The 23,546-nt window shown below is 42.4% G+C and overlaps 1 protein-coding gene across 3 annotated transcripts in view; it reads right to left on the minus strand.

Moving 5' to 3' along the window:
- Positions 1-23,546, minus strand: part of inpp4b (inositol polyphosphate-4-phosphatase type II B) — a 589,015-nt gene that overhangs the window by 142,972 nt on the left and 422,497 nt on the right. For all 3 annotated transcript variants that reach the window (XM_033050984.1, XM_033050903.1, XM_033012170.1), the window contains one exon: positions 7,138-7,249. In XM_033050984.1, the coding sequence (XP_032906875.1) occupies positions 7,138-7,249 (112 nt within the window). The remainder of the gene's footprint in view (positions 1-7,137; positions 7,250-23,546) is intronic.

Below are 23,546 nucleotides of genomic sequence, written 5' to 3' on the forward strand. Positions count from 1 at the left end.
AGAGATCACACAAAACTCAATACAGTTCAAAATATTTATGGCTTAAAATTATGACATGAAATTAGCTGAATGAATGCTTTCTGCTGTTCCATGACATTGCCATTTTCACTATTTCAGTCTAAGTCATAACACACACAAACCCTTTTGACAATTATCTTTTCCCAAACATGAGTTTTAATACACAATCTGAAAAAACTATTAAAATAAAACAGTTTGATTTGTTTTAATTGCAGTTAGCATTACAAAAGATGATTATAAATGATATTTGTATCTAATGCTAGCATAATTGAAAAAACATGTGGACAGTTATGTGGATAGGAAAGGTTTATACAGGCAAATGTGACTAGCTTTGATGGTGCATCTTGGTCGGCATGGATGAGTTAGGCTGATAGGTCTGCTTCCATGATGTATTGCTTTGACTGCAATTGATGAGTTTTAGCACATTTTTCATTCCATTTTACCACAGGTTTCTTGTGCATATCTATCTATATACTTTTACACACACCCCTCAAACACACTAAAACACACGCCCCTCAACATCAGTGGCACCACAGTGGAGAGAGTGGAGAGCATAAAGTTCCTCGGTGTGCAAATTACAGACAGTCTCACCTGGTCCAGGAACAACACTGGGATTGTCAAACGGGCCCATCAGCGACTGCACTACCTGAGGAAACTCAAACAGGTCTCACTTCCCACCAACATCCTCAGGACTTTTTACAGGGGTACTGTGGAGTCTGTACTCACATACTGCATAAATACGTGGTACTCCACCAGTAACTGCTTGGACAGGAAGGCTCTGCAGAGGGTAGTGAGGGGAGCAGAGAGGATCATTGGCGTCTCCCTACCCTCGGTACAAGAACTGTTCCAGAGCCGCTGCCTGAAAAAAGCTCTGAGAATAGCTAAGGACAAACTGCATCCCCTCCACACACACACCTGGATCTCCTGCCATCAGGCAAGAGATATAGCAGCATCAAAGCCCGGACTACCAGACTCCTAAACAGCTTCCTGCCACAGGCTGTGAGGCTGCTAAACAGTCACTCTGTACTCACAGTCACCTGATTCTGCGGCTGGCACTGACATTTTAATAACTCTGGCACTGGCCACTCAAATCAGCTGCCCTGGACATTTTAATGATTGGTTTTTACTGTATTTTAATGTTGCTGTTTTACCTGCTTTTAACTATTTATACTGTTTCACCAGGGACTGGATTGTTTTTGCTGTTATTATGTGTGAAATGTTTAAGTTTTTATGTGCGATGCTCCGGTATTCCCTGGGAAACGTCTTCTCATTTTGCACTGTACAAGATGACAATAAAGGTTGATTGATTGATTGATTGATTGATTGATTATCTCCTCAATGATTGTTAGACCACCAGCTGGTACCAACCACATTCAAACCTTAGAAAAGTGAAAATACAATATCTGAACCATCTCCAGAAATCAAAATCCTAATTTAGTTTCTTGCTTTCCAACAGGGTTGGACAAAGAGCTTTGCACTGTACATGTGACAATAATAAACTATACTAAGTCGTGTTGATTTCCACAAAAGAACACAGAAATATTGCTGTTCAAATGACAGTGCAACAAATATTTAAATTCAAATCTCCCTTATCAAGTGGTTTAGGCAACAAAATTGTAATGGAATCAAAACAAAACTACAGATGCTTAAAAAGAGAAGATCTACAATAAGGGTACACTCTAAATTTCTTAAAGTAATAATAACTTTAAGAAGGGGTATTTGGAGATAGTGGAAGTAAAGGAAACAAGTTGAAACAGGAAATTTCGGCCATATTTATGCAGAGCGAAAAACTATTGATTATCTTGAGTTAAAGCTAAACTTCAGGAGCCTTAACCTTCCAATGGAAGATGCAGCGTCACTTTTCAAGCTTTCAACAGGCATTGAGGTACAGTAATGCAAGAGTTCAGAGTGGGAATGAGAATTAAAGCGACAGGAGACGGGAAAGTCAAGTCCCAGACTGAGCAGAGCTGTTCAGCAAAGTGATTACCCAATCTGCTTGCAGTTTCTTCTATGTACAGGAGACCACATTTTGAGCACTAAGTACAAACCATTACATCAGGAATGGAAGTGAACTGCTGTTTCTCTAGAATCGATGATACATAGACAATAGGTGCAGGAGTTGACCCTTCGAGCCAGCACCGACATTCAATGTGATCATGGCTGATCATCCACAATCAGTACCCCGTTCCTGCCTTCTCCCCATACCCTTTCATTCTGCTAGCCCCAAGAGCTCTATCTAACTCTTTTGAATGCATCCAGTGAATCAGCCTCCACTGCTTTCTGAGGCAGAGATTTCCACAAATTCACAACTGTCTGTGTGAAAAAGTTTTTCCTCATCTCAGTTCTAAATGGCCTACTCTTCAACTGTGGCCCCTAGTTCTGGACTCCCCCAACATCGGGATCATGTTTCCTGCATCATGTTTCCTGCATTTAGCGTGTGAACCTACGCTGCACTCCCTCAATAGCAAGAATGTCCTTCCTCAAATTAGGAGACCAAAACTGCATACAATACTTCAGGTGTGGTCTCACCAGGAAGCAGAAGGACCTCTTAACTCCTATACTCAACTCCTCTCATTATGAAGGCCAACATGGCATTAGCTTTCTTCACTGCCTGCTGCACCTGCATGCTTACTTTCAGTGACTGGTGTACAAGGACACCCAGGTCTCGTTGTACTTCTCCTTTTGCTAACTTGACACCAATCAGATAATCTGCCTTCCCGTTCTTGCCTCCAAAGTGAATAACCTCACATTTATCTACATTAAACTGCATCTGCCATGCATCTACCCACTCACCCAACCTGTCCAAGTCACCTTGCATTCTCATGGCATCTTCTTCACAGTTCACACTGCCACCCAGCTTTGTGTCATCTGCAAATTTGCTAATGGTACTTTTGATTCCATCATCTAAGTCATCAATGTATATTGTAAATAGCTGCGGTCCCAGCACCGAGCCTTGCGGTACCCCACTAGTCGCAGCCTGCCATTCTGAAAGGGACCCGTTAATCCCTACTCTTTGTTTCCTGTCTGCCAACCAATTTTCTATCCATTTCAGCACTCTACCCCCAATACCATGTGCCCTAATTTTGCCCACTAATCTCCCGTGTGGGACCTTATCAAAGGCTTTCTGAAAGTCCAGATACACTACACCCACTGGCTCTCCCTTGTCCATTTTACTTGTCACATCCTCAAAAGATTCCAAAAGATTAGTCAAGCATGATTTCCCCTTCGTAAATCCATGCTGACTTGAACCAATCCTGTTACTGCTATCCAAATGTGCCGCTATTACATCTTTAATAATTGATTCCAGCATCTTCCCCACCACCGATGTCAGACTAACTGGTCTATAATTCCCTGCTTTCTTGCTCCCTCCTTTCTTAAAAAGTGGGATAACATTAGCTTCCCTCCAATCTGCAGGAACAGATACAGAATCTATAGAATCTATGGACATGCACATCTCTGAAGATCTTTCCTGGTCCGAGAACACTAATGCAATCATCAAAAAAGCACATCAGCGCCTCTACTTCCTGAGAAGATTACGGAGAGTCGGATTGTCAAGGAAGACTCTCTCTAACTTCTACAGGTGCACAGTTGAGAGCATACTGACCGGTTGCATCGTGGCTTGGTTCAGCAATTTGAGCGCCCTGGAGAGGAAAAGACTACAAAAAGTAGTAAACACTGCCCAGTCCATCATCGGCTCTGACCTTCCTTCCATCGAGGGGATTTATCGCAGTCGCTGCCTCAAAAAGTCTGGCAGTATCATCAAAGACCCACACCATCCTGGCCACACACTCATCTCCCTGCTACCTTCAGGTAGAAGGTACAGGAGCCTGAAGACTGCAACAACCAGGTTCAGGAATAGCTACTTCCCCTCAGCCATCAGGCTATTAAACCTGGCTCGGACAAAACTCTGATTATTAGCAACCACTTTCTGTTATTTGCACTACCAGTTTATTTATTCATGTGTGTATATATTTATATCATGGTATATGGACACATTTATCTGTTTTGTAGTAAATGCCTACTATTTTCTGTGTGCTTAAGCAAAGCAAGAATTTCATTGTCCTATACAGGGACACATGACAATAAACTCACTTGAACTTGAACATTGGGAAATGATTGTTTGGTCCCCAGATAATAGGAAAAGAAGGTGGCGGAATCCAAATGGTGTTGGCAGAAATTATGGAAGATGATCCGTTGAATGTTGAGGTTAGAGTAGCAAGGGCAAAGTGAACCCTACACTTGTCCTGGGAGGTGAAAGGTTGGGAGTTGAGATGCAGGAAGTAGGAGAAGTACTTCCAGTTGAAAGTACAGTCAATGATGGCAGCATGAAAGCCACAGTTAAGGAAGACATCTGAAAAGAATTGGTGGAAAGTCATAATCCAAAATGCGTGACAAAAAAGGAGAATGGAATGGAGTTATTAAAGGAAGTAGCAGAGGAGATTAGGTCTTTAAACCATTGGGAGCCAGTGGGCTTTTTATGGATTCCTGTCACTAACCTATTCTCAGAGGTAAATAAAGAGGGATATCATACGAGGGAAGTCAGATTTGGACCATGTGATGGTGAAAGTGAGGTGGATCTTAGCTGCAAAGGCAATTACATTTCCCATGGAAGCAACACCAACATGGTCAATAGTGTAACGGCAAAGGAGTTGAGGATGGACCCTGAAGGGGTCTGAAAGAAGGACTGCAGATGTAGGAAGGAACTGAAGATGTTGGTTTACACCGAAGATAGACACAAAATGCTGGAGTAACTCAGTGTTTCGGAGAAAGAGGGAAAGCAAAGGTTACTTGAAGTTAGAGAAATCAATATTCATACTGCTGGATTGTAAGCTGCCCAGGCAAAATATGAGGTGCTGTTCCTCCAATTTGCATGTGGAGGAGGCCCAGGATAGAATGGTAAGTATAGGAGTAGAAAGGAGAGTTAAGGCAAATATTGGTTAGGTCCATGGAACTTTCACATGTGGCTTGGAGACAGTGAGTGGAGATAAATAAGCTATTCAACATGAGACTGGGAAGAGCCAAGCAAAGGAAGATGACTAATTGAGCATCTTTTCAACAAGAACCATCAGATCATCTTGATGTGGAATGTAGCAATAGAAGGATTGGGCATCAATGATGAAAATGAACTGTTTGAAACCAAGAAATTGGGCACTATCAAAGTAGCAGAGGGCTGCAGTGAAAATGGACTGGCCAAGGTGAGAAGGACTTAAGGTGAGAGATAAGATTATGCCTCATGGATCCCCAATCCTCTACAGCCTACTTCTACCTTCTTCCAAAGATCCAGAGGCACAGGTGTCCTGGCAGACTCATGGTCAGCCTGCATTTCCCCTGACAGAATGATTGAAAGCTGGAAGCCCTTGGCATGGAAAGATTTTGGTGACACTCCAGGAAGCATGCAGGAGTGATCATGATTCAGGATGGATCAAGATGCCAAGCAGCTTGACTTTAAATGACTGCTTCCCACAGGCTAGTCAGACATCCCTTACTGAACTCCATTAGACTATACTCATTGGAGTTTAGAAAAATGAGAAAAAAGTTCTAACTGAAGCCCATCATTTTACAGTGCATTGACAAGGTAGATACTGATAGGAGGATTCCCCTCATGGAAAAATCCCAAACTAATGAGAATAAGTTAAAATTGGAGGCCACTCTTTCATGACAGAAATTAAGAAGAATGTCTTCACTCCCAGTTGAGGATCTTTAAAATTGTCTATTCCAGTGAAATAGACAATAGACAATAGGTGCAGGAGTAGGCCATTCGGCCCTTCGAGCCAGCACCACCATTCAATGTGATCATGGCTGATCATCCCCAATCAGTGCCCCGTTCCTGCCTTCTCCCCATATCCCGACTCCGCTACTTTTAAGAACCCTATCTAGCTCTCTCTTGAAAGCATCCAGAGAGCCTACCTCCGCCACTCTCTGAGGCAGAGAATTCCACAGACTCACAACTCTCTGTGAGAAAAAGTGTTTCCTCGTCTCCGTTCTAAATGGCTTACTCCTTATTCTTAAACTGTGGCCCCTGGTCCTGGACTCCCCCAACATCGGGAACATGTTTCCTGCCTCTCGCATGTCCAAGCCTTTAACAATCTTATATGTTTCAATGAGATGCCCTCTCATCCTTCTAAACTCCAGAGTGTACAAGCCCAGCTGCTCCATTCTCTCAGGATATGACAATCCCGCCATCCCGGAAATTAACCTTGTAAACCTACGCTGCACTCCCTCAATAGCAAGAATGTCCTTCCTCGAATACAGTCTGATTCATTTAACATATTCAAAGCTGAAACTGAATTTTATAAAAGGGACTTGGTGGTTACGAGGGACAGCGGCAAATTGGAGTGGAGGCCTAAATCATATCAGCATTGACTGTGCTTTTGGGAATGAGAGTGAGCGAGCGAGCAAGTAGATGGGAGTAAGAGGGAGCAGGGGGGAGGGAGCAGGGGGGAGGGAGCAGGGGGGAGGGAGCGGGAGGGAGGGAGGGAGCGGGAGGGAGGGAGGGAGCAAGCAGAAGCAAAGAAAAGTGATAATCGATTATGAAAATGGAGAGAATATGAATAATTTTGACTGAATCAGATAAATTAATTTGCTGGAAATAATATTTTCCTCTTTCGTAGGGAAATCAATTAAACAAATCCTTTCCCTCATCTGCTCTATCCCTTCATTCATCAGTAACGAAATGAGAAATCTTGATGATGTGGTGAACATTAAGGATACATTTTAGAGATAAAAGATAAACGAGGTGATAAGCCTAGTCATGATGATAAAAAATGACAGGCAGGTGTGACGGAAATAATGAGATGGAAAAGACATGTTCATAAAACGTGAAAGGAAAGTGCTGCAGGAAGTGTTACTTGACATATGAAAGGCTTCATACATATTACAGAGATATTTTCATCTGTGCATCAATTATCTATTATGAATATGCAATATTTTTCAAAGTTTATAAGGGATTTGAATTATAACAGGATAAGCTAAGCGGCTTTATTTTGCAAAATCTTACATTCCTTTTATTAGTAACAGATAAATTAAGTGTAGTTCAATGAATATCGCAGTGGATACCTTAATTAATAAATCATAAATTCAATACCACATTTAAATAGATTAAAAAAAATAAACATTTACCTTTTCACTCGTAGCTTCAGAAGGAGTTTGGTCGACTTCTTCATTCTCATTTTCTCCCATTTTCAGGTTGCTGACCACTATGGTCCCCACTATGCTTGAACCATCTAGGGGACTGAAACATAAATGAATACTCATAAATCAAAAAGTTTTTTAAAATCCTCAAACGTACTTTGCTTTTAGTTGTACATTCTCAAATGAACACGGCAGGTGTTACACTGCAAGGGCCAGGAAGCGAGCGGGCAAGACCATCTCTGACCCCCCTCACCCTGGCCACAAACTCTTTGAATCACTTCCCTCTGGAAGGCAACTCCGGACTGTCAAAGCTGCCACAGCCAGACATAAAAACAGTTTTTATCCACGAGTAGTTGCTCTACTCAACAGCCAAAAATCTGTAGCGTCCCTTTGATCTGGTATTTTGTTGGTTCACATGCTTGATCAATGGTGTTTTATCATGAATGTTTTATTATTATTAATGTTTAGTGTTTTCTGAGTCATTCGTAACTGTCACTGTATGTCATGTTGTTACTTGTGGGTGGAGCACCGAGGCAAATTCCTTGTATGTGAATACTTGGCCAATAAACTTACTTACTTAATTTATTTCAAGCATATTGTGGCTGCAGAACTATTCAAAGAGATATCCATATTTTATCCATGTATACACAGATAACACAATCATATTGCCCACTACCAAGTGGCAAGATCATTGCACACTCAAAAATTGTAAACATTCAACAGACTAATAACATATCTTACTTGTCACAGTAACATTCCTGTGAAAAGATGATTTGTTAAATCATCTAGTGTAAATGTAAGAATACATTCTCTATTCCAATAGAATCAATCAGTGTCAGTTTTAGACAATAATACAATATGTTTTCATTTCTACATTATTTGTCTAATTCGGAGTAATATTGAGCATCCTGGCTTCACGAATAATGCAGTAAACAAGGAACCACGTCTGACCTTCAAAAGATTTGAAACCCAGCGAGGTAGTAATATTTTCTGACGGCTAATGAACAGAATAACTCAGCTGGTGCACACAAGACAAAGTGGTTTATTCTCTGGGAAATGTGGACTAGATAGAGTAACTGGGACAGAATTAGGTGATGTATAATGTCACAAGAATGTCTCTTGTCACAATGTTCAGCAGCACTGTAAGCCTCTGTTCTATACAGTGCCCTCCATAACGTTTGGGACAAAGACCCATTATTTATTTATTTGCCTCTGTACTCCACAATTTGAGATTTGTAATAGAAAAAAATCACATGTGGTTAAAGTGCACATTGTTATGTAAAAATTACAGCAGTGTTTATACATAGTCCCCCTATTTCAAGGCACAGCAATGTCAAAGTAGTCATGTTTAGTATTTTGTTGCATATCCTTTGCATGCAATGACTGCTTGAAGTCTGTGATTCATGGACATCACCAGTTGCTGGGTACACACAATTGCCCAGCAATTGTGTGTACATTCGATATTCCAGCATCTGCAGTTCCCTTTTGAACACCAGTTGCTGGGTGTCTTCTCTGGTGATGCTCTACCAAGCCTGTATTACAGCCATCTTTAGCTCATGCTTGTTTTGGGGGCTAGTCCCCTTCAGTTTTCTCTTCAGCATATAAAAGGCATGCTCAATTGGGTTCAGATCAGGTTGACTTGGCCACTCAAGAATTTACTATTTTTTAGCTTTGAAAAACTACGTTGTTGCTTTAGCAGTATGTTTGGGATCATTGTCTTGTTGTAGAATGAACGCCGGCCAATGAGTTTTGAGGCATTTGTTTGAACTTGAGCAGATAGGATGTGTCTATACACTTCAGAATTCATTATGCTTCTACCATCAGCAGTTGTATCATCAATGAAGATAAGTGAGCCAGTACCTTCAGCAGCCATACATGCCCTGGCCATAACACCCCCACCACCGTTTTTCACAGATGATGTGGCATGCTTTGGGTCTTGGACAGTTCTTTCTCTCTCCATACTTTGTTCTTGCCATCACTCTGATATAAGTTAATCTTCGTCTCATCTGTCCACAAGACCTTTTTCCAGAACTGTGGTTGCTCTTTTAAGTACTTCTTGGCAAACTGTAACCTGGCCATCCTATTTTTGTGGTTAACCAGTAGTTTGCATCTTGCAGTGTAGCCTCTGTATTTCGGTTCATGAAGTCTTCTGCGGACAGTGGTCATTGACAAATCCACACCTGACTCCTGAAGAGTGTTTCTGATCTGTCGGACATGTATTTGGGGATTTTTCTTTATTATAGAGAGAATTCTTCTGTCATCAGCTGTGGGTGTCTTCCTTGGCCTGCCAGTCCTTTTGTGATTAGTAAGCTCACCAGTGCTCTCTTTCTTCTTAATGATGTTCCAAACATTTGATTTTGGTAAGTCTAAGGTTTGGCTGATGTCTCTAACAGTTTTATTCTTGTTTCTCAGTCTCATAATGGCTTCTTTGACTTTCATTGGCACAACTTTGGTCCTCCTGTTGATAAACAGCAATAAAAGTTTCAAAAGGTGATGGAAAGACTGGAGGAAAGACTTGGTGCTGAGAGCTCTCTTATACCTGCATTAAAGAGGCAATTAAACACACCTGAGTAATTACAAACACCCGTGAAGCCATGTGTCCCAAAATGGGGGGACTATGTATAAAGACAGCTGTAATTTCTACATGGTGAAACCAAAATGTATAAATATACCTTTAATAAAATCTGACAATATGCATTTTAACCACATGTGATTTTTTTCCTATTACAAATCTCAATTTGTGGAGTACAGAGGCAAATAAATAAATGATGGGTCTTTGTCCCAAACAATATGGAGGGCACCGTATATTCAAATGAAAGTCACGATTACATTTGTTTCCCCCACTCTTTCAGTCAATGTTTCCTCGATCATAGGAACTAGCTGCAGAAACAAAAATGCCTTCAACTCCCTTCTGGTCCCATTGTCATCAAATACATTAAACGAGGGTCCTCTTGATCTTCAGCTGGTGTAACAAAAGGTTTTACTCATGTCAAAACTACTCAAAATTATAAACTGCTATTAAATCTTTCCTTAACCTTCCTGACTGGTTGCTCATTGATGGAGTGTCAACACTTATTGAAGCTTGCCCAACTAACAATCATTTCCTCCAATCTGTCAGGAAAAGTAGAAGAGCAGTAATTTGTACAAAATATTTTATGTGCACAGAGATTAACCGTGGGAGATTCTGTTCTTTTGAATATCTTGCCATTAACCTTCAAACAGATGAAACTGTGCTCACTAACACTGTACAGGTCACCCAGACAGCTATCCTTATTCCAATTCTCCAAATTGATATCACTGGTCATCATGAGATATGACAGAGTGATTTTAAATGGAAATTAACATTCAAGTAAACAACAGCACAGACCTCAAGGCGACGGGGTTTCTGAGCTTACTTGACACGCGCGACTTGACTCAACATGTAAATGAGGCCACTCACAAACAGGGAAATACACTGGACCTGGTAATATCCCCAGGGCTAAAAATTGCTAACATCCTGGTGTTTGATTTTACTGTTTCTGACCATTACTGTGTGCTTTTCAATGTGTTTTTTAAAAGTTGTTTAGGCCCCTTTGGAGTCTACATGTAAACGGTGCTTTTTAGATCCAGCAGCAGAATTCAAATTTTCTGAGCTTGTAAGTTCATCCTCTCTTCTCACCCCGGGAGATTCTATTGACGAAATGATAAAAGCTTGCAAATTACGCGACCTCGTGGTCGCGTTGAGGCGCGACGGTCCCGCGAATTCGCGCGCGACTTCATTCGACCGCACAAGCATCTGGAGCGAGTGACGTCATTTGAAGACGGACTCAAAGCTGGAGTAACTCAGCGGGACCGGCAGCATCTCTGGAGAGAAGCAATGGGTGATGTTTCGTGTCAAGAGTCTTCTTCAGTCTGAAAGAAACGTCACCCATTGTTTCTCTCCAGAGATGCTGCCGGTCCCGCTGAGTTACTCCTGCATTTTGTGTCAATCTTCAATTTTCTTGGCCCCGCTCTGGGAGTAGAAGTGGGGGCGGATCCAGACCGCAACGGCCGTGAGCCCCAGGCCGAGTTCGACGATCGTTTGCCTGCTTCTGCTGCTGTTGGAGGTGAGACGTTGCGTCGCGCCAGGGACTTGGGCATGTCCCACTTTGGCCGTCAGTTACGCGACAGGCCGTTGGCGCACGAAGATTTAATTCGCTACAAAAATTTCAGAGCCCCGCGCGATGTCGCGCACAACTACATACCCCTCCGCGCTTCTCAGTGGGACCGGCCCCGCGTGGCCATACGATGCCCGTGCGCCTCAACGCGATCACGAGGTCGCGTAATTTGTATGCCAAGGACACGTAAGTGGGACAGGGCCTTTAGGGTTAAAACCTCTCCATGGTTAAATAACTGTTCATACGTTTAAAAAATCATGTAGAGTAGCTGAAAGAAAGTGGAGAAAAACAGGACTAGAAGTACATCTTGGCATCTATAAAGAAACCATTGCTACATAATAATGCTGTTAGATCTGTAAGAGTGACCCATTTTTCTCAAGTTATCACCGAAAGTTTTTATCTTACAAATAGTAAGATTTTGTTCTCCACCATTGACAGATCACTAAACTCTGCTTCAACCCGTGAGTTTTTAAGCCAAGCTTCTGGTGAAAAATGTGAGCTGTTTGTCGATTAGTTTAAAGATAAGGTTCAGACTATCAGAGCTGGTATCCCCTTTAGATTCTACTGTCCTCTGCTGCTGACCTAGCAAGGCGCAGGCAAAAATGAGCAATTTCATAAGTATTTCTACCTCAGAACTTTGTAAAATTGTGGCTGAGAGCTAATCCACTACCTGTCATTTCGACACGGTTCCTACAACGTTTTTAAAGAGCGTTTTTTAACAGTTTATCCAGCTTTGTTCTTACAATTGCAGGAATCTAAGAACAATCTAAGAACAAATTGCAGCTTTGTTCTTAGATGCAGAAAAAATGTTCCCAATGTTGGGCGAGTCCAGAACCAGGGGCCACAGTCTTAGAATAAAGGGGAGGTCATTTAAGACTGAGGTGAGAAAAAAACGTTTTCACCCAGAGAGTTGTGAATTTATGGAATTCCCTGCCACAGAGGGCAGTGGAGGCCAAGTCACTGGGTAGATTTAAGAGAGAGTTAGATAGAGCTCTATGGGCTAGTGGAGTCAAGGGATATGGGGAGAAGGCAGGCACGGGTTATTGATAGGGGACGATCAGCTATGATCACATTGAATGGCGGTGCTAGCTCGAAGGGCCAAATGGCCTCCTCCTGCACCAATTTTCTATGTTTCTAATTATAAACAACTCCCTTGAGACTGGAATTTTCCCAGATACTTATAAAACTGCTATCGTAAAGCCTCTGTTAAAGAAACCAAAGTTAGACAGTGGGCTACTGAGCAATTCCAGACCCATATCAAATCTACCCTTGATCAGCAAGGTGCTGGGGAAAGTGGTATTCAACCAAATACAACACTGTCTGAATCAAAATGACCTTTTAGGAGAAATTTCAATCTGGCTTCAGAGCACTGAGGCTGCCCTTATAAAAATAGTCAGTGACCTTTGAGTTAGCACTGATGAGGCCAAAGTCTCAGTGCTGATCCTCTTAGACCTCACACCAGCTTTTGACACAATAGATCATGGTATTCTTATGGATCGCCTTGAAAACTGGGCTGACCTGTCAGATCATGTACTAAGTTGGTTCCAATCATATATAAGTGGAAGGAAGTACTTTGTTAGCCTTGGGGACGATGTATCACAGCTGTATGATATACCCTTTGGTGTAGCACAAGATAGCTGACTTGGCTTGTTACTCTTTTCTTGGTATATGCTGCCGCTAGGAGGAGTTATCAGACAGCATCATGTAAATTCTCTAAGTTATGCCGATGACACTGATTCCTGGGATGTCAGGACTTTCATATGAAGAAAGACCGGATAGACTCGGCTTGTACTTGCTAGATTTTAGAAGATTGAGGGGGGATCTTATAGAAACTTACAAAATTCTTAAGGGGTTGGACAGGCTAGATGCAGGAAGATTGTTCCCAATGTTGGGGAAGTCCAGAACAAGGGGTCACAGTTTAAGGATAAGGGGGAAATATTTTAGGACCGAGATGAGAAAAACATTTTTCACACAGAGAGTGGTGAATCTGTGGAATTCTCTGCCACAGAAGGTAGTTGAGGCCAGTTCATTGGCTATATTTAAGAGGGAGTTAGATGTGGCCCTTGTGGCTAAAGGGATCAGGGGGTATGGAGAGAAGGCAGGTACAGGATACTGAGTTGGATGATCAGCCATGATCATATTGAATGGCGGTGCAGTCTCGAAGGGCCGAATGGCCTACTCCTGCACATATTTTCTATGTTTCTATGTTTTTGACCTCAGTGTTTTTGTTTTTTCTCCTTTCACAATTTTTCTAGTTTATATTTTTATATAAATCTGTGCTTTTTTATGCTATTAACTGCCTATGTCCTTACTGTATTAAATTGTGATTTTGTTTAGATCGGTGTGTTTGTGGAAAGCACTTTGGGTTGCATTCAATTATATGAACATTGCTATATAAATAAAGTTATTATTATTATTATTATTATTATTACTGTTGTATGATGAGCTGAACTATATTAAAAAAAATAGCAAGCAGCATCAATGCGCTGCGTTTGATCATTGAACATCAGGGTAGTGATTATTAAACAAAGTTTGACACGAGCCACTCGAGGAGATTTCAGGTTTAAGAAAGAACTGCAGATGCTGGAAAAATCGAAGGTAGACAAAAATGCTGGAGAAACTCAGTGGGTGAGGCAGCATCTAGGGAGCGAAGGAATAGGTGGCGTTTTGAGAGAGGGGGAGTGGGAGAGAGAGAGGCGGCGATTAGACGAGGCACGGATTAAGTGTGAGGTTTAGTTAAGTTGAGGTGGGGTTTAGGGGCGAGGCAAGGTGTGAGGTTTATTTAAGGGGCGAGGTTTAGTGAGGTAGGGTTTAGACGAGGCGAGGTTTAGGTGTGAGAAGTTTGGTAGTGAGGTATCGTCGAGGCGAGGGTTTTAGTGAGGCGAGGGGATTAGTCGAGATGTAGGTGTGTAGGTGAGCGTAGGTGAGGAGAAGTGCATGTCTGAGCGCAGGAAGGGAGATCGTGGTGGTGCTGCTGAAGGAGACGAGACCACTGCCTTCTGTGGCAGAGAAGTCCACAAATTCACAACTCTGGGTGAGAACGTTTTTTCTCATCTCAATGCTAGGCAAAGAGACATTTCAGGTAACATTTTGTAAATATGTTTTTACCTGTATGAGGCCATTTATTGAAACATAAGATTATTAAGGGTTTGGACACGCTAGAGGCAGGAAACATGTTTCCAATGCTGGGGGAGTCCAGAACCAGGGGCCACAGTTTAAGAATAAGAGGTAGGCCATTTAGAACGGAGACGAGGAAACACTTTTTCACACAGAGTTGTGAATAGACAGTAGACTATAGGTGCAGGAGTAGGCCATTCGGCCCTTCAAGCCAGGACAGCCATTCAATGTGATCATGCATGATCATCAACAATCAGTACCCCGTTCCTGCCTTCTCCCCATATCCCCTGACTCCGCTATTTTTCTCCCCATATCCTGATATCCCCTATGATATTTTTCTCCCCATATCCTGCCTTCTCCCCATATCCCCTGACTACGCTATCTTCAAGAATGGATTGGCAGTGGAGGCCAATTCTCTGGAGGCTTTCAAGAGAGAGATAGGTAGAGCTCTTAATGATAGCAGAGTCAAGGGATATGGGGAGAAGGCAGGAATGGGGTACTGATCGTGGATGACCGTAGAAATGTCTATTGTCTATTTCCTGAAATATATATCTTGTGGGGATTATTTTACTGCTTTTTATTCTAAGCTACTGTTATGTAAACTACCAGCAGAAAGCTTGAGAATCACTTTCAATGTATTGAAAATGCCGTGGGCCTGGCCAGCCTGTCGTGGAACAACCCCATTGAAGAAGAGGCCCCCATAACAGTTCAAGCTTCAGGGCCCCAAAAATGTAGGTCCGCCACTGGCTCGACCTGCTGGATTCAAGTATGACAATTTGCATTTATGTACAGAATTATCTGATTTGATAGCATTCAAAACAAAGCTTTCCACTTTACCTCGGCACACGTGACTGTAATAAACACAAACCTACTTATGAGGCTTCAGATCCAATTAGATCAGGCATCTCAATATCAAGAAAATAGACAAAATGCAGTAGTATCTCAGTGGGTCAGGCAGCATCACTGGACAACATATATATATGGATCCCACATGGCCCAGAGTTACTCCGGCACTTTATTGTTTTGTAAACCAGCATCTGTCTAAATGGCGTCAAGTTGGGAAATGGGGAAGTACAACGGGATCTGGGGGTCCTTGTACATCAGTCTATGAAAGTAAGCATGTAGGTACAGCAGGCAGTGAAGAAAGTGAATGGCATGTTGGCCTTTATAACATGAGGAATCGAATATAGGAGCAAAGAGGTTCTTCTGTAGTTGTACAGAGCCCTAGTGAGACCACACCTGGAGTATTGTGTGCAGTTTTGGTCCCCTAATTTGAGGAAGGGCATTCTTGCTATTGAGGGAGTGCAGCATAGGTTTACAAGGTTAATTCCCGGGTTGGCGGGACTGTCATATGCTGAGAGAATGGAGCAACTGGGCTTGTACACTCTGGAGTTTAGAAGGATGAGAGGGCATCTCATTGAAACATATAAGATTGTTAAGGGCTTGGACACGCTAGAGGCAGGAAACATGTTCCCGATGTTGGGGGAGTCCAGAACCAGGGGCCACAGTTTAAGAATAAGGAGTAAGTCATTTAGAACGGAAACGAGGAAATGCTTTTTCTCACAGAGAGTTGTGAGTTTGTGGAATTCTCTGCCTCAGAGGGCAGTGGAGGCTGGTTCTCTGGATGCTTTCAAGAGAGAGCTAGATAGGGCTCTTAAAAATAGCAGAGTCAGGGAATATGGGGAGAAGGCAGGAACGGGGTACTGATTGGGGATGATCAGCCATGATCACATTGAATGGCGGTGCTGGCTCGAAGGGCCAAATGGCCTACTCCTGCACCTATTGTCTATTGTCTATTATCTGCAGTTCCTGGCAAATAACAGATAATGGGCTATTAATGATCAGAGTTTTGTCCGAGCCGAGTTTAATAGCCTGATGGCTGTGGGGAAGTAGCTATTCCACACAAATTGTACCCAATGCAGTCACTCTGCACAGCAATAATATTTGAGGTGGTGTTCGGGACGTTTGTAAAGCAGACTGCGTTTTTCTGAATGCTCTCGACCTACTTCAGTTGAGGGAGCTGCATTTATACAGGCTGGTGGGAAGTATTCCATCCCATTCCTGCTTATCCCTCGTAGAACAAAAAACTAAACACACTGGAGGGATACAGGATATTGGTGAAAAATTACAAAACATTTGAACAAGGTAACTAAGTAGAATCCAAGTGAACCTTGATCATGAACCACCCTCTAAGCAAATCACAAATGTCATATGTTGAATTGGAAGAGCAAAACATCGTTACCAAATGAGTTTTTATCACACACACACATGTCTGGTTAACGCAGTTGAAGAAAGCCAAAGTCACTCAACAAGTTAATGCCTTGCATCGATCACATAGGGTTAAATTATCAAACATATTTAGGCTAACATGATGGGGTTCCAACATGTTTGGGGTATCAAGGTCTGATGGCAACCATTATGTAGGAAGAAAATATTTATTCAATAGAATTCAACGTGTCAACCTTTTTAATGAGTTCAGGCAGAAATAATCAGGCAGAAAAGGTGACTTCTTTCAGTTAAGGTGCTGATGAAAATGGGTTGTTGCCTGAAGAAGAGGAAGTCAAGGTCACCCAAAAATATTGAGCTTGAATTATTTCCAGATCTGATCAACCTTGCTTTGCCACAGTGTTGATTGCACATCATTAACTAATAGAGAAAGATGAACCATGACAACTGGGAAGAAAAGATGAACAAAATGCGTCTGATCAGTGCAAGGAAAGTCTTGTTAGTGAATTTGCTTCAAACTATGGATTTAGGACAGAGAGCAGCCACGTCATGGGCTGTGGCCTCTGGTTCTGCCTCCCTGGTGATTCTCGAACAGTCTGGCTGGGGTTGGACAGGCTAGATGCAGGAAGATTGTTCCCGATGTTGGGGAAGTCCAGAACAAGGAGAATAAGGATGAAGTCATTTAGAATGGAGACGAGGAAACACTTTTTCTCATAGAGAGTGGTGAGTCTGTGGAATTCTCTGCCTCAGAGGGCGGTGGAGGCCGGTTCTCTGGATGCTTTCAAGAGAGAGCTGGATAGGGTTCTTAAAAATAGTGGAGTCAGGGGATATGGGGAGAAGGCAGGAACTGGGTACTGATTGGGGATGATCAGCCATGATCATATTGAATGGCGGTGCTGGCTCGAAGGGCCAAATGGCCTACTCCTGCACCTATTGTCTGTTGTCTGTTATCTGCAGTGCCTGGTTTCTCCAATATCAAGAAACACTGGTAATGTCACTCAGGCTTGGCCATTCTATTATTCGCCCTTGTATTATTCTTATTAGACAGAGCATTGTAGGCCAGCAGGTCCAGAGCAATGCACTTGGGTGACTTGATAGCTATGGTTGAAGATTTGCCACTTGTGCATGTTGATGTTTCTGGGTATGACATATAGAGCAGCCTTAATGTGCCAGGGTGGGATGAGGCATTTAAATACAATGCTGTTTAAGAAGTCTGATTGATAAAGATTGCACAGCTTGTGTTGAATTAAATAGTAATTAACACTAATAATGCAATTGATGGGAAATGGGATTTGCAAATGAATTCTCTCACTAGTGTGAATGTTTTCTTTTGTTAACAAGGTGCATTTATGTTTTTGATCTAATGAACCAACTGCTGTACATCGGAAGGATTTGTAGTTTATTTTAGAGATACAGCGCAGAAACAGGCCCTTCGACCCTGACCAGCAACCCCGCGTACACCAGCACAATCTAACAAATACGAGGGACAAGTCACAATTTTACCAAGCCAATTAGCCTACAAACCTGTATGTCTTTGGGGTGCGGGAGGAAACCGAAGATCTCGGAGAAAACCCACGTAGGGAAAACGTACGAACTCCGTACAGACAACACCAGTAGTCAGGATCGAACCCGGGTCTCTGGTGCTGCAAGGTAACAACTCTACCGCTGCACCACCATGCTGCCCTGACTTCCACTTGGGTGGAAGTGGCCTCAGAAATAATGTCAGTTCTGCACTACATCATATTTTCTACCTCTTCTCTTGCAATCTGGATTACGGTGCACAATGCAATACGGTGGCCTGATCTATCACCCTCTACAGTCGTTCAACTCTCAACCATCTAGGTTTCATCTTTAACAATCTCTTCTGGAGTCTCAAAACCTGATCTTTCACCCATATCACAGCTTAATTACAGCAGCAGGTTGTATTCATTACTTTATAGAAAAGGTGTGATTGCAGCTGAAAGAGTACAGAGAAGATAGTCATAGAGTGATACAGTGTGGAAACAGACCCTTCGGCCCATCTTGCCCACACCGGCCAACAATGTCCCAGCTACACTAGTCCCACCTGCCTGCACTTGGTCCATATATCTCCAAACCTGTCCTATCCATGTACCTGTCTAACTGTTTCTTAAACGTTGGGATAGTCCCAGCCTCAACTACCTCCTCTGGCAGCTTCTTCCTTACACCCACCACCCTTTGTGTGAAAAAGTTACCCCTCAGATTCCTATTAATTCTTTTCCCCTTCACCTTGAACCTATGTCCTCTGGTCTACTCTGGGCAAAAGACTCTGTGTATCTGCCCGATCTATTCCTCTCATGATCTTATACAGGAGGAGGTATGGCTCATCCCAGGAGGTAAAAACTAATTCATGAGAAATGTAGCCCAGCAAAAATTCTGTGATGGGGTGATGAGTGAAGCAAGAAACTGTAACTGCTATGGTGCCACAGTACAAGTACTAATAATAATAATAATGGATGGGATTTATATAGTGCCTTTCTAATACTCAATGCGCTTTACATCGCATTATTCATTCACTCCTCAGTCACACTCGGTGGTGGTAAGCTACTTCTGTAGCCACAGCTGCCCTGGGGCAGACTGATGGAAGCGTGGCTGCCAATCTGCGCCTACGGCCCCTCCGACCACCACCAATCACTCACGCACATTCACACACATTCACACACAGGCAAAGGTGGGTGAAGTGTCTTGCCCAAGGACACAACGACAGTATGCACTCCAAGCGGGATTCGAACCGGCTACCTTCCGGTTACCAGCCGAACACTTAGCCCATCTGGCATCTCACCAATGTGTAGCAAATGTTAATGACAGACATAAATAGACAATGGACAATAGGTGCAGGAGTAGGTCATTTGGCCCTTCGAGCCAGCACCGCCATTCAATGTGATCATGGCTGATCATCCCCAATCAGTACCCCGTTCCTGCCTTCTCCCCATATCCCCTGACTCTGCTATTTTTAAGAGCCCTATCTAGCTCTCTCTTGAAAGCATCCAGAGAACCTGCCTCCACCGCCCTCTGAGGCAGAGGATTCCACAGACTCACCACTCTGTGAGAAAAAGTGTTTCCTCATCTCCGTTCTAAATGGCTTACTCCTTATTCTTAAACTGTGGCCCCTGGTTCTGGACTCCCCCAACATTGGGAACATGTTTCCTGCCTCTAGCGTGTCCAAACCCTTAACAATCTTATATGTTTCAATGAGATCCCCTCTCATCCTTCTAAACTCAAGAGTGTACAAGCCCAGCTGCTCCATTCTCTTAGCATATGACAGTCCCGCCATCCCGGGTATTATCCTTGTAAACCTACGCTGCACTCCCTCAATAGCAAGAATGTCCTTCCTCAAATTAGGGGACCAAAACTGCACACAATACTCCAGGTGTGGTCTCACTAGTAGTATCTACTAAAGTAGTCTCACTAAAGTATCTAAGTTTGCTAATAATAGAAACATGAGCAAGAATGCACGTTGTGAAATATACAGCATCTCTATGGTTGTGGAAATGAATACAGGCGGGTTAATTGTTTGGCAAAATAAGGCAACAGCTGGAGTCTAATGAATGGAAATGAGAACATTTGGAATGGTGGAGCAGTTGCTACAAATGCTGTCCAACCTCCTCCTGTTCCTCCTTCTTGATTTCCTTATGTCAAGCTTCTATTTACGCAACCTTCCTTGGTGGTTTTCTGATTTAGAGGCTTCAATCAGAGAACAACAGAGAAACTCCTTTTTTCCTGTGCACCCAACCAGCTGGTGTTGTAAGGAGAAACACTGCATGGAGTGCTGCATAATTGGTATGAATTTGTCCATGTAATGTCGTGGATGAATTGAACAAAGTTTCACAAGTGCAGTAGCATCTGTATTCCTAAAATCGACAAATGCATTATTAAATGACATCATCCTTTTTAATGTGCAGAATCTATTTGGTGCACTTGCTATTTGGAGACTGCAGTGCTGTTTAACTATTTAATTAGAAGCTCGCTGCTGGATTCCATGATAACAAATTCCTTAGCACTAAAGAGACTGGTGGCCTGCTATTTGCAATTTACATCATTTTTAAACTTTGGAACACAGGGTCTAAAAAACAACCTACAGGCAACTAGATAAATTGGATACTTAAGAGCTGACATACAGCAAGTATTGCAAGTCAAATAAAATATGACCTTGGCATGATCACAACACTAATACATTAACGGTGTTAAATCACTTATTTAATACATATACAGCAGTCCAAAACTAAGTGTATAGGAGGTCCCATGAGATCAGCTGCAAAAATGTATTACATTTGTCTTGTCGCAGTCTAGCATCTCATTCACTCGTTGATCACCATCAGACCAGAAGGCCAATGCTGGTTTAATGAGTACAGAAGGAATTTCAAAGCATCAACATCAAATACCTTGGACTTGAAAATGAATCTCCTTCAGCCACAACACAGAGGTACATGCATGCTAAATACTAGAAGTAAAGATGGAGCAGTCAAACCAACTAGCCTTGTATTATCATGTCTAGGGTGCAGATGGATAATCACTTAGCAATGAGGGGATAACTCAGGAAACACATTCAGCCATAATGGCACTCGGCACAGAGGCAAGGCTGAAGTGTTTTCTCAGGTTTTCAATCAAAAACTGCCAAATGGTTGACCCTACTTGGCTTAATAATAACAAGGCTCCTATCATTGAGCACACATTTACAAAGGAGCTGAGTGCACTAAACAAACCAAAGATGTTGGAAGTTAACGCAATCCAACTGTAGTACTAAAGTTCCATGCAATGGAGTGAGAAGCTCCCCAGCCCAACTGTTCCAGAATCACCAGGGAGGCAGAACCAGAGGCCACAGTCTATGACATGGCTGCTCTCTGTCCTAAATCCATGACATGACACGGCTGCTCTCTGTCCTAAATCCATAGTTTGAAGCACATTCACTAACAAGACTTTCCTTGCACTGATCAGACGCATTTTGTTCATCTTTTTTTCCCAGTTGTCATGGTTCATCTTTCTCTATTAGTTAATGATGTGCAATCAACACTGTGGCAAAGCAAGGTTGATCAGATCTGGAAATAATTCAAGCTCAATATTTTTGGGTGACCTTGACTTCCTCTTCTTCAGGCAACAACCCATTTTCATCAGCACCTTAACTGAAAGAAGTCACCTTTTCTGCCTGAAAACACACTCATTAAAAAGGTTGACACGTTGAATTCTATTGAATAAATATTTTCTTCCCACATAATGGTTGCAATCAGACCTTGATACCCCAAACATGTTTGATCGATGCAAGGCATTAACTTGTTGAGTGACTTTGGCTTTCTTCAACTGTGTTAACCAGGCATGTGTGTGTGTGTGATAAAAACTCATTTGGTAACGATGTTTTGCTCTTCCAATTCAAAATATGAAATTTGTGATTTGCTTAGAGGGTGGTTCATGATCAAGGTTCACTTTGTAATCTTCACCAAGCTTGCAAATTTATTTATCTGGGATTCTACTTAGTAGCCTTGTTCAAATGTTTTGTAATTTTTCACCAATATCCTGTATCCCTCCAGTGTGTTTAGTTTATCGTTCTTGGTTCTTGGTTTCCTGGTCCTCCAAAATATTCCAAATGGAATTTAAACTGGAGGTGGTGGAGGGAGGACTTAAGCCAGAAAGGGTTTTTGGGAAGAAAGAGCTACCTTAAATTTAGTTGCATCTGGTTGGGTAACTATAGTAGGGTGGAGATTATTCCATGCTTTAATTGTGCGGGGGAAGAACTAATTGCTGTACACATCTGTCTTGGTAGCTGGAATCTCAAATTGGGTCAAATGCCCTAATTGGTTTGGGTTTGGTGTATGTCTTGTAATCTATGTCGAGCTGACCATTTAACATTTTGTAAAAACAGGACAAACAGTGAGCTTCACGTCTGTCTTGGAGAGGGTTCCACCCCAGAAAATTCAGGAGTTTGGTGACACTCGCTTCTCTCTCATAGGTATAGAAATAAATCGAGCTGCCTGTCTTTGGACACGTTCGATGGAAGAAATGTTTTTATTTGCGTATGGGTCCCATGCTGCAACTGCGTAGTCCAAATGAGGTCTAACGAGGGATAAGCAGGAATGGGATGGAATACTTCCCATCAGCCTATATAAATACAGCTCCCTCAACACTGAAGTAGCTCGAGAGCATTCAGAAAAACGCAGTCTGCTTTACAAACGTCCCAAACACCACCTCAAATATTATTGCTGTGCAGAGTGACTGCATTGTGTGCAATTTACTAAAAGCACCCCTATAACTTCACTTGGTTTATCCTAACACCGCTCAATTCAACATTCTTCCATCAATCAGGGTAATCATCTCCCTCTGAGATGCAAGTAGGAGTCTCCTTCCTGTAGGGGCTCCCGCTTCACACCCTGTACTTCCTCCCTCTCATCCGCCGCCAGGAAACAAAATGGCGGGCGCGTTGCCTTTTGATCGCAAGAATATTTGTTTTACTTTGTACCACGGTGGTGGGTTTGTTGGTATTGTTTTGTATTGTACATATTACTCATATAATAAATGATTACATTTATTTTTGGTAATGAAAATCGCCTTACGGTTTACAGCACTTACCATATACAAATTAAGTGCCGCATTATCCAACGCAACACTGACAATTTCAAAAACTTACCGCCATAACATTTAATTTAATTGCTCAGGAATATTTAGCGAGATGCAATTTTTTTAATTTAAATTCAATTTGTTTCAGAATTTCACAAAACAAGGTAGTTATTTTCCCTCTCTCTTTTTCTATTCTCCCCAGGTAAGCCCCAGATTTCTGTTCCCGTGAACCATTCATAACCTGGCCTGTTCTTAAGTTGGATTAGAATAGAAATGATGAGCAGGGTAGGATCAAAGACATGGATGTGATAGGAGAGAGAGTAGGCGCAGGAAGATGAGACAACAGTCAGTCTC

This window comes from Amblyraja radiata, chromosome 1 (assembly GCF_010909765.2).
Source record: "Amblyraja radiata isolate CabotCenter1 chromosome 1, sAmbRad1.1.pri, whole genome shotgun sequence".
NCBI classification, from domain to species: domain Eukaryota; kingdom Metazoa; phylum Chordata; class Chondrichthyes; order Rajiformes; family Rajidae; genus Amblyraja; species Amblyraja radiata.